Here is an 11,524-nt window from a genome sequence, read left to right on the forward strand (position 1 = left end):
GATGGACTCAATGCCCTCATCCAGATCATCAATAAAGATGTTAAAGAGCACAGGGCCCAGCACTGATACTTGGGGCACACCACTAGTGACTGGCCGCCAGCTGGATGTGGCACCATTCACCACCACTCTCTGGGCTCGGCCATCCAGCCAGTTCCTAACCCATCGCAGTGTGCTCCCGTCCAAGCCATGGGCTGACAGCTTGGCCAGCAGTTTGCTATGGGGGACGGTGTCAAAGGCCTTGCTGAGGTCCAGGTAGACTACATCAACAGGCCTCCCCACATCCACCAGGCGGGTCACCTGATCATAGAAGGAGATCAGGTTGGTCAGGCAGGACCTGCCCTTCCTAAATCCATGCTGGCTAGGCCTGATCCCTTGGCCATCCTGTAAGTGTTGTGTTATTGCACTCAGGATGACCTGTTCCATGATCTTGCCTGGCACTGAGGTCAGGCTGACAGGCCTGTAATTCCCTGGCTCATCCAACCGGCCCTTCTTATGTATGGGCACCACGTTGGCCAGCTTCCAGTCCTCTGGGACCTCGCCAGTGAGCCAGGACTGCTGGAAAATTATGGAGAGTGGCTTGGCCAGCTCATCTGCCAGCTCTCTCAGCACCCTAGGATGAATCCCATCTGGTCCCATGGACTTGTGGGGATCCAAGCTGCTAAGGAGAGTTCCAACCACCGCCTCATGGAACATAGGGAAACTGTGCAGCTCCCTGGCTCCTTCTGCCAGCTCTGCAGGCCAGCTGTCAGGAAGACGTTCTGCCCTTCTAGTAAAAATTGAGGCAAAGAAGGTGTTAAGTATCTCTGCCTTTTCCTCATCCTTTGTTACAATGTTCCCCTCCGTATCCACCAAGGAGTGGAGGTTTTCCTTCCCCTTCCTCTTACTATTAATGTATTTATAGAAGGACTTTTTGTTGTCCTTCACAGTAGAGGCCAGTTTAAGCTCCAAGTGTGCTTTTGCCTCCCTAATTCTCTTCCTACAAGACCTAGCAACATCCTTAAACATTCTGTGGGTTGCCTCCCCTCTCTTCCAAAGGTGATACACCCTCTTTTTTTCCCTCAGTTCCATTAAAAGTTCATGAACCATCCAGGTTGGCCGTCTGCCCCGGCGGCTCATCTTCCGGCACATTGGCACAGCCTGTCCCTGAGCCTTCAACAATTCTTCATTGAAGTAGGTCCAGCTCTCCTGGACCCCTTTGTTTTTAAGGGCTTTATCCCAAGGAACCCTCTGAATTAGTTCCTTGAGTAACCCAATGTCTGCCCTCCTGAAGTCCAGAGTGGAGGTCTTCTTGCCGCCCCTCTTGGCTTGACCAAAAACCGAGAATTCAATTATCTCGTGGTCACTGGACCCCAAACACCCTCCAACCACCACATCGCCCACCAGTCCTTCCCTGTTGGTGAAGAGGAGGTCAAGCATAGCCTTGCCCCTGGTAGGCTCTCGCAGCACCTGGGATAAGAAGCTGTCCTCCATGCATTCTAAAAACCTTCTGGACTGTCTCCTCTCTGCCGTGTTGAGTTCCCAGCAGATGTCAGGCAGGTTGAAGTCGCCCATGAGAACAAGGTCCGGAGATCTTGAGACAGCCCTAAGCTGCCTCTAGAATGCTTCGTCAACATCTTCCTCCTGGTTGGGTGGTCTATAACAGACTCCAACCAGGGTGTCTGCCCTGCTGGTCTTCCCTCTAATACTTTTCCACAAGCATTCAACCCGATCGTCCCTAATCTCCATCTCAATAGCATCTAGTGCCTTCCTGATGTAAAGGGCCACCCCTCCACCCCTTCTTCCTCGCCTGTCTCTCCTGAAGAGCTTGTAACCGTCAATTGCAGCGCTCCAGTCATGTGAGTCGTCCCACCATGTCTCTGTGATGGCAACTACATCATAATTTTCCTGCTGCATCAAGGCTTCCAGCTCCTCCTGTTTGTTACCCATGCTTCGTGCATTAGTGTACATGCACTTCAGCTGGGCTGCTGGTTTCACCTCCGACTCTAGCTTGTCGCCCCCAGACTCTTGTCTGAGAGGACTATTTTCAGCCCCTTCCCCCTTCAAAACTAGTTTAAAGCCCTGTCAATGAGACCCGCCAATTCCCTACCCAGGATCTTTTTATCTTTGGGGGACAGTCCGTTCTCATATACAGTGATCTTTCCCCTTCTCTGGGACAGATGTACTCTATCTGTTGCCAGCTGGCCTGGTGCAGTAGAAAGTTTCCCAATATCAAAAAACCCAAAATTCTTTTGACTGCACCAGCCTCTAAGCCACTTGTTAACTATAGCTGCTGACCTGTTCCTTACTGTATTCCCTCTGCAGTTAAGGGAAACTTACTCATGATAATTGTCACATTAGAGAAATGATGGGTCTATGGCTAGGAGTCAGAGGAAAAACCTCACCTCTCCTAGGCCAGGACCTTGGCAAAGGAGGCAGATCAGGCTGATCTGAAGTGATTTTCTGTCGGGAGACTCACACCATTTAATCCTCCCATCAGTCACAATGGCAGACATAGCAAACACCAAGGTGCTGCCTGTGTCCTAGAGGTACAGTCCATGGGCTGAAGACCCCTGAGAGCCAAGATGGACACTGTGATGTAGAACCCATGGAGAGGAAACAACGACTCCATTGCCCTGTTGGCACAGGGTTGGACTGTGGATGCTGAAGAGCTGAGGTGACCAGGTAGCAGCTGCAGCTTCCATACCATCCTGCTGCCTCCACACCCAAAGAGCAGAGAGAGATCTGCTCTGCTGCCTCCCATGGCACACAGCAGCCTTTGCTCTACCTGCACATCTGTCTGCAGCTGGATCTTCATGCTGTTATACGCCTCCTCATCCTGTGCCCGCAGCTGGTTCAGCTGTCTCTCATACTCCATCACCTTCCTCATACGGGCATGCAGGTACTCCAGCTGTGGGCAAAAGGAGAACACCACAGAACCACAGAAACATTCAGGCTGGAAAAGAGCCTCAGGATCACCAAGTCCAACCAACAACCCTACTCTGCAAGAGTCACCCCTGAACCATATCCCCAAGCACCACATCCAAACCACCTTTAAACACATCCAGGATTGGTGACTCAACCACCTCCCTGGGCAGCACCTTCCAATCCCTGACCACTCTGGCTGGGGAAACATTTTTCCTAATGTCCAGACTAAACCTACCCGGTCACAGCTTGAGGCCGGTCCCTCTTGTTCTGTCACTAATTACCTGTGAGAAGAGACCAACACCAGCCTCTCTGCAACATCCTTTCAGGTAGTTGTAGACAGCTGTCGTAGTTTGGGCTGGGTGCCCTCTGCTACAGGGGTGTTTCCTGTGTCCAGAAGTCCAGCCCAGTGGGTGGACACAGGAAATTAGGTTATTTCCTACCATGATCCCTTGCACCACTATAAGTTTCACGGCGGGGTCTGGCACTTCCTCTTTCCTTCCTCTTCACCACCCGGTAACTGGGGCAGAGATCTCCTGGCCATGGGCCTGGTTAGGCCCAAGGCCACGGGGGGGATGGGCAGTCTCAGATCTGGCCAGCTGAGACTAGCCTAGCAGTGGGGGGGGGGAAGGAGGAGCCTTGGGGGTTTTGGGTGCACCCTCAGGTGGGGATGGGATCTTTCTGGGTCTGTTTTGGGGTTCTTCTTGTCACTGTGCTTCTAGTTCTCTGCACGCACTCACTGTTTTCTATTTAAACTTTCCATCACTTTTGCAATCTGTTTGTCTGAGTCGCTATTTCTGCGTGTGGTGGGGAGGGGGTTTGCCCCAACCCATTACAACAGCAATGAGGTCTCCCCTCAGCCTCCTCTTTTCCAAACTAAGCATCCCCAGCTCACTCTCCATAAGATTTATTCTCCAAGCCCCTCAGCATCTTCCTTGACCTCCTCTGCACTGGCTCCAGCACCTCCACATCTCTCTCATGTTGAGGTGCCCAAAACTGGACACAACACTCAAGGTGTTGCCTCACCAGAGCTGAGTACAAGGGGACAATCACCTCCCTGCTCCTGCGGGACACAGCATTTCTAATACAGGCCAGGATCCACCAATCCTCACAGAGCCCTATATTAATACAATTGTAAGAAGAGACCTCCAAGATCATCAGGTCCACTCAAGCTGTGGTGCTGAGCGGCCAGGCAGAAAGGGACCTGGCGGTACTGGTTAAGAGCAGGCTGAACATGAGCCGGCAGTGTGCCCAGGTGGCCAAGAAGGCCAAGGGCATCCTGGCCTGCATCAGGAACAGTGTGGCCAGCAGGAGCAGGGAGGGCATTCTGCCCCTGGACTCAGCACTGGTTAGGCCACACCTTGAGTCCTGTGTCCAGTTCTGGGCCCCTCAGTTTAGGAAAGATGTTGAGCTGCTGGAAGGTGTCCAGAGAAGGGCAACAAAGCTGGGGAGGGGTTTGGAGCACAGCCCTATGAGGAGAGGCTGAGGGAGCTGGGGTTGCTTAGCCTGGAGAAGAGGAGGCTCAGGGGAGACCTTCTTGCTGTCTACAACTCCCTGAAGGGAGGTTGTAGCCAGGTGGGGGTTGGTCTCTTCTCCCGGGTGGCCAGCACCAGAACAAGAGGACACAGTCTCAAGCTGTGCCAGAGGAGGTTCAGGCTGGATGGTAGGAAGAAGTTCTTCCCAGAAAGAGAGATTGGCCATTGGAATGTGCTGCCCAGGGAGGTGGTGGAGTCACCATCACTGGAGGTGTTTAGGAAGAGACTGGATGGGGTGCTTGGTGCCATGGGTTAGTTGATCAGATGGTGTTGGGTGATAGGCTGGACTCGATGATCTCAAAGGTCTTTTCCAACCTGGTTAATTCTATTCTATTCTATTCTATTCTATTCTATTCTATTCTATTCTATTCTATTCTATTCTAACCAAAAGCCAGCCAGTGTCCTAGGATCATTGTGGTCCTTTCCAGGTCATGGGCAACAGCTGTGATTTCCATGATGACTCCTGCAGTAATGTGACAGAGGAGCACAGACCAAGCATCATTTTCCCCCCTCTTTGTTTAAAACCATCTCCCCTGGTCCTGTCACATCAGACCCTGCTGAGAAGATTAGAATCATAGAATTGTTCTGGTTTAAAGTGACCTTTAAGATCGTCATCTCCAACCATTAGCACTGCCAGATCACCAATAACCCATGCCGAATAGAATAGAATAGAATAGAATAGAATAGAATAGAATAGAATAGAATAGACCAGGTTGGAAAAGACCTTTGAGATCCTCGAGTCCAACTTATCACCCAGCATCATCTAATCAACTAAACCATGGCACCAAGCACCCCATCCAGTCTCTTCCTAAACACCTCCAGTGATGGTGACTCCACCACCTCCCTGTGATCCTCCCCATCTTGCTTGTAGGTCCCTTTGAAATACTGAAAGGCAGCAATAAGGTCTCCCTGGAGCCTCCTTTTCAGGCGGAACAACAACTTCAAATCTCAGCCTGTCCTCACAGCAGAAGGGTTCCAGCTCTTGCATCATGATTGTGGCCTCCTCCTGTCCCAACAGGTCCATATCTTTCCTGTGCTGAAGACCCCAGAGCTAGACCCAGCACTGCAGGTGGGGTCTTACCAGTGCAGAGGGGCAGAATCTCCTCGCTTGACCTGCTGGCCACACTGCTTTGGATGCAGCCCAGGACGCGGTTGGCGTCTGGTCTGCGAGCACACATTGCCGGCTCACGTCCAGCTTTTCACCCACCAGCGCCCCCAGGTCTTTCTCCGCAGGGCTCTCGATATTCAGGGAATTTTTGGGAACTCGGGAAAAGAGCAACCTCCAGCTCCTGCAATCACAAAGGGAGGCGAACAAGTGGGTAGACGGCAGAGCCTCCGGAGAGGGGGCGAGGGGTAGTGAGGCTGTGCCTGGCGAGGTCCCGCCCCAGAGGCTTCAGGCCGGCCCCCGCCCGCTCCGTCCCGCCCCTTCGGTGCCTCCACCTCCGCCGGCACGGGCTGAGCCCCACACTACCGGCAGGCGGGCAGCCGGACCCCCTCCCGCCGCCTTGCCCGGCGCAGAGGCCGCTCCAGGCGCTGCTACTCGCCCTCGGAGTGGTAAGACACACATCCGCACGCACATCCAGCGCTGGGCACCCCATGTGCACGGGCACCCCATGTGCACGGGCACCGAGGAGTCGGCGTCCGGACACCGCAGCAGCTCCGGGACTGCGAGCCCTGGTCAGGGCACCGGAACAGCACCGGGACTGGGGCAGCGGGCACTGGCACTGCCATGGCTGAGAGGGTCCGGGTCCGGGCACCTAGGATGAGCGTCCCGATCCGGGTATCGGAGCAGCACTGAGAATGGGGCACCGGGCAGCAGAGGAGCACCGGGGGTAGGGGAGTGGGTCCGGGGACCGGGTGGCACAGCCGCCCCGAAGGGGTCTGGTGCTTCGAGACCGGACACCGGAAAGTCCGAGGGGGTTGTGGCACTGGAGAAGAGTCTCGGGAGTGGGGGTCACGTACCGGGGACCACCCCGAAGCTGAGGGTTCGAACACAGGGACAAGACCTTCGAAGGGTCCGGCCACCCCCGGCTCACTTCCCCACGTTGCCGGCTCATCCCGGCACGCTCGCCGGTGCCTGCCCGCCCTTGGTGGCTGCCAGTGGCCCGGGCCGGTGTCACTCAGGCTGGTGCCTGCCCGGGGAGGGAGCTGCGGGGTGTCACAGGCAGGAAAACGATTGCATCAGGAACGGGGCTGTTTTTCCAACTGGGGCTCTCGGGAAATCCTGCTCCGGCTTCCCTCCATCCATCGCTTCTCCCTCCAGTGCCATGGAGAGGGAAGCCAGCGTCTCGATCAGCAGCTTAGTGCCCGCCTCTGCCACCACGTCCCCCACGGCCACTTTCAAGGAAGAGCTGCTGTGCCCCATCTGCTACGACCCTTTTCGGGAAGCCGTGACGCTGGGCTGCGGCCACAACTTCTGCAAGGGCTGCGTGACCCGTTCCTGGGAGCACGGCGCTCACGTCTGCCCCGTGTGCAAGGAGCGCTCTTCGCTGGACGACCTCCGCATCAACCACACGCTCAACAACCTGGTGGAGAAGATCCTCAAGGAGGAACGACAGCGGCGAGGCCAGGCAGCCGCCCTCTGTCCCCTGCACCACCAAGAGGCCAAACTCTTCTGCCTGGAGGACAAGGAGCTGGCATGCTTTGCCCCAGCGGTTTGCTCTGTGGGGAAGGGGAGTGGGCGGATTCTTTGAGGGGTTTTGAAGGGTGGGCTGGTCCCCACGTTTCTTTGGCTTGTTGATCCTCGGGCAGGCCGGGCTGGACCCAGACATGCTGGTTATTGCAGCAGCTGATTGTTGCAGCGGTGCCTCGAGGCTGGGAGTGGTTGCACAATTTGCCCAGCCGAGGAAGGGATGTAGGATGGGGACACAACCCCGGGCCCTGCGGGGCAGGATGGGCCACGGCTGTGTGGGGAGGAGTAGGAGAGGATGGGGCTCTGGCCAGCAGCTGGGCAGCGTGCCAGGCCCCGCTGCGTTTCCCATCCAGGAAAGCAGCTGCTGCCTCCCTGAGTCACCCGTGGGGGATGAGCCAGATTTCAAATGTTGCAGGGAGGACGTGGTGCTGCTGTTGGACAAGGCCTGGCCATCTGCCCGTGGTGCTGAGCCTCCCTGGGAGCTGCTGTCAGCACCAAGACAGGCAGGGATTTGAGTGTGCACCAGCAGAAGGGTTTAAAAATGTAAGGGAGGATTCACCACGGAGCAAAGCTCCCCAGGCTCGCGTTGCCCAGCCCCGCACCACACTGACCCCATCCAGCGCTGGCAGATCTCAGGCTGCAGGAGGGGAAAGCTTGACTCGAGCGAGGATCCTGCTTAACCTTACCCTGCTGGGTTTGGTGCTCTTTTTCCACTTGGGCATAGGCTTGTGAGGTTCCTGAAGGCATTTCCTCTCCACAGGCCAAGCTGAAGAACATGGAGACCTCCCTGCGGGATAAAGTGAAGGATTTTGGGACCGCCCATCGTGCCTACGAGGCCATCTTGAAACACAACCAGGTGTGTGGCCCCTCCCCAGTAGGGCCTGATCCTGGCACACGTGTACACACGTGCACACACACCCCTGAGGTGCAGCTGGCTCTGGGGTGGAACTGTCCTGGGCTGCTCTGTCCTTGAGCGAGGGGAGCGCTGCTGGGGGGGAGGAAGGATTCCAATGAGGAATTGAGCACCAGAGGGATGAGGCTGGCTGGGACATTGATTTGTGGAGTGGAGGATCCCAGTGGGAGCCTAGCGAGTCCCTGAGCACTGGAGCTGGTTGGAAGGCTCAGGAGGAAAGTTTAGGAGGAGGCTGGGGGAGCCCAGGGGAGCTGTGGATTCTGATGGGAGGTGGTGACATCCCTCCACGGGGCAGGCGGAGGTGACGCAGCTGAGGGAGCAGATCAAGCAGGAGTTTGAGAAGCTGCACAGCTTCCTGTGCAGTGAGGAGCAGGCACTGCTGGACGAGCTGCAGGAGGAGGTGCAGCACAAGCAGGACTTCATCGAGGGCAAGATGAAGCAGCTGTTGGAGAACTGCCACACCCTGCTCAACGAAGCCAAGCAGCTCCAGAACGACCTCAAGGAGGACGACTACACCTTCCTCATGGTAAAGTCCATGCCCTACGGGGTGCCACCTCTGCCCTGGCACCCTCCTGCCACTCGTGCAGAGTGGTGGGCGAACCTTTGGGTGTTTATAAGCCCCTGGGACTCTTTACAAGTGGGGGTCTGATGCTCGATGTCTTCTTCTCTTGCAGGCTCGCAAGAACCGCAAGTGCAGGTAAGTCCTGGTCCCCACTGCATCCCATGCCGAGTGGCACAGGGTGCTGGAGGTGGCTGAGCCCCCACTATCCCTCCCTGAATGGGGTCTCCTGCCTGGATGCAGAGTGAGGTCACTGCCCCAAGCGACTTCCTGTACCAGCACATCCCTTCTGGGTCTGGGTGCTCCAGCAGAAGGTGGTACTGGAGGGCCCCAAGGCCAAGGCAGCACCCCTTGGTGCTTCTGGGCAGGGTGAAGGAGCACACATGCAGACACAAAGCAGCACCGCAGGTCTTGGGGGCAGCATTAAAACCTTGATGTTGGTGCTGAGATCGTCCCACCATCAGTGTCTACCCTCCTGGGTTGTGGAGAAAAGCCCAAAAGGAGATGGACTGTGTTAGTGGGGAAGGCTTTGCCAAAACATGGGGTGCCAGGGGATCCAACCCACTGCCTTCCTCCATCCTTGACCCATCTCTGTCCTCTGTCCCTACCCAAGGATTGCCTGTACAGCTGAGGAACGAGAGGGCATGCCTGTAGGGATGTTTTTTGACGTTGCCAAGTACCTGGGCTCAGTGCAGTACAACGTGTGGAAAAAGATGCTCAACATCATCACTGTAGGTGAGGTGCTGAGTCCCCCTCCAAAGGATGGTTGTCCCAGCACGAGCTCAAACAGCTTTTGCATGGCGCAGCCTCAAGGGTGGTGGGTTCTGGAGAGAAGAGGAGCATGGAGCAGCCATGCCTGTGGCTGATGGGCCCGAGGAGGGGAGGTAGAGAATGTAAAGGCTGCTTTGGGGCATTTGCACCCTAGAAGAGAAACCCTTGAGGGTGTGTTTCTCCATGGTGAGCTGGGGGATGGATGGATGGATGAGTGGGTGGGTGGATGGATGGGTGCAAGGACAGATTGATGGAAGGATGGGTGCAAAGACAGATGGATGGATGGATGGATGCAAGGACAGGTGGATGGATGGATGGATGGATGGATGGATGGATGGATGGATGGATGGAAGGATAGGTGCAAAGACAGGTGGATGGATGGATGGATGGATGGATGGATGGATGGATGGGTGCAAGGACAAGTGGATGGACGGTGGATGGATGGATGGATGGACGGATGGAAGGATGGGTGCAAGGACAGGTGGATGGATGGATGGATGGAATGATGGGTGGAAGGACAGGTGGATGGATGGATGGATGCAAGGACAGGTGGATGGATGGATGGATGCAAGGACAAGTGGATGGAGAGATGGATGCAAGGATGGGTGGATGGAAGGATGGATGGATACCTGCAGGGCTACTGTCCCCCCATCAGCTCATCCCTGCAGCAGTCCAGACTCCTAACACACATGTCCCCACCACAGTCCCCTTCACCTTCAACCCCAACTCCGCGGCGGGCTGGCTTGAGGTGTCAGAGGACCTCACCAGCGTCACCAACAGAGGCTACAAGATGCTGGTGGAGAACCCTGAGCGCTTCACCTCGGCCCCCTGCATCCTGGGCTCTCGGGGCTTCTTAGACGGCTTCCACACCTGGGAGGTGGACCTGGGCGGCGTCACGAACTGGCGTGTGGGGGTGGCTCGGCCGCCCAGCGGCACCCAGTGGCCCTTCCACCACGACGCTCGCTCTGGCTTCTGGTACATCTATCACCTGCCCGGCATCGACATCGAGATGGACGGAGCCTCCAACGCCACGCGCCTGGAGACCACCCTGGGCAGCGTCAAGCGCATCCGGGTGGAGCTGGACTGCGACGAAGGGGAGCTGTCCTTCTATGACGCCGACTGCCGGGCCCACATCTACACCTTCCACAAGAAGTTCAGCACCGCCGTCTACCCTTACTTCTACGTGGGGCCTGCGGCCGTGGGCGCCATGCACGAGCCCCTCCGCATCTGCCCCCTCCGGGTCCACGTCCAGGAGGATGTCTCTGTTTAACGGCCGTACCACCACCTTCACCTGCATTTGGGGTTCCCCAAGTGCTTTATTTTCCCCCTTCAGCTTTCCTTAGGGAAAAGAAAGGAAGGAAGAAAAGAATGAAGAAAAGAAGGAAGAAAAGCAAAGCAAGAAAAGCAATGAAAAGCAATGAAAAGCAAAGCAAAGCAACCAAAAGAAAAGAAAAGAAAAGAAAAGAAAAGAAAAGATAAAAGAAAGGAAAAGAAAAGAGAGGAAAAGAAAAGAAAGGTAAAGAAAAGAGAGGAAAAGAAAAGAAAGGAAAAGAGAGGAAAAGAAAAGAAAGGTAAAGAAAAGAGAGGAAAAGGAAAGAAGGAAGAAAAGATAAGAAGCAATAAAAGTGTCTATTTAGTGTGTTTTTTAAAAAAAAGTTATTAATAAAGGTTGTCCTGATATGATTCTGTGCTTCTGTGCCCCCCCCAACCCTCCCCTGCCCCGCCCCCAGCTCCTTTCCCATTGGAACTGGATGATCCTTGAGGTCCCTTCCAACCCCAACAATTCTATGATTCCATGAACAAGCCCTTTCCTCCTCCCCCTTCTCCCCACGACTTTATCCCTTTGAAAGGCTTTTCCACAAATGCCCAGCTGCAGGAGTCTGGTGATGATGTGCAGGTTGGTGTTTGGAAGTAGAAGTGTCTCAGAAGTGGGATGAGAGGCGGCTCAAAACCACCCTCTGCAACCCCATGCTGGGTCTGCCTTGATCTTAATCCTGCCCAAAAGGTCTGTCTTTCCATTCTGGTGAGCACTTGGGGCTCCAAGGTGATACTCTGGGGAAAGAGAAGGTGCTTGGTGAGCTGGGATGCCGCGGCTGCCCACGCAGCCCGGCCAGACAGGACCTCTCTGGCAGGATGCTGATATTAATGGGTGGTTTCCATGGTTTCTCCCTGATCACAGAGGATGCTTCCTAGGAAGGGCAGGAAGAACCTGC

The 11,524-nt window shown here is 55.5% G+C and overlaps 1 protein-coding gene across 3 annotated transcripts; it reads left to right on the forward strand.

Annotated features, from left to right (window-relative positions):
* Nucleotides 1–5,876: 5,876 nt before the first annotated feature.
* Nucleotides 5,877–10,991, forward strand: LOC137457714 (E3 ubiquitin-protein ligase TRIM35-like). 3 transcript variants are annotated; one of them, XM_068169560.1, is made up of 7 exons: nt 5,877–5,990; nt 6,700–7,099; nt 7,829–7,924; nt 8,277–8,507; nt 8,656–8,678; nt 9,154–9,275; nt 10,016–10,991. In XM_068169560.1, exons 2-7 carry the CDS (start codon nt 6,704–6,706, stop codon nt 10,579–10,581), a joined length of 1,434 nt encoding a protein of 477 aa, XP_068025661.1. In that variant the 5' UTR covers nt 5,877–5,990; nt 6,700–6,703; the 3' UTR covers nt 10,582–10,991. The 3 variants fall into 3 exon arrangements, with proteins under 3 accessions (XP_068025661.1, XP_068025663.1, XP_068025662.1); XM_068169562.1 differs by having other exon boundaries at nt 6,700–7,090; XM_068169561.1 differs by lacking the exon at nt 5,877–5,990 and adding an exon at nt 6,031–6,216.
* Nucleotides 10,992–11,524: the final 533 nt, after the last annotated feature.

This window comes from Melanerpes formicivorus, unplaced genomic scaffold (genome assembly GCF_026170545.1).
Source record: "Melanerpes formicivorus ecotype bairdi unplaced genomic scaffold, bMelFor1.0.p_v2 SCAF_194, whole genome shotgun sequence".
Classification (NCBI taxonomy): domain Eukaryota; kingdom Metazoa; phylum Chordata; class Aves; order Piciformes; family Picidae; genus Melanerpes; species Melanerpes formicivorus.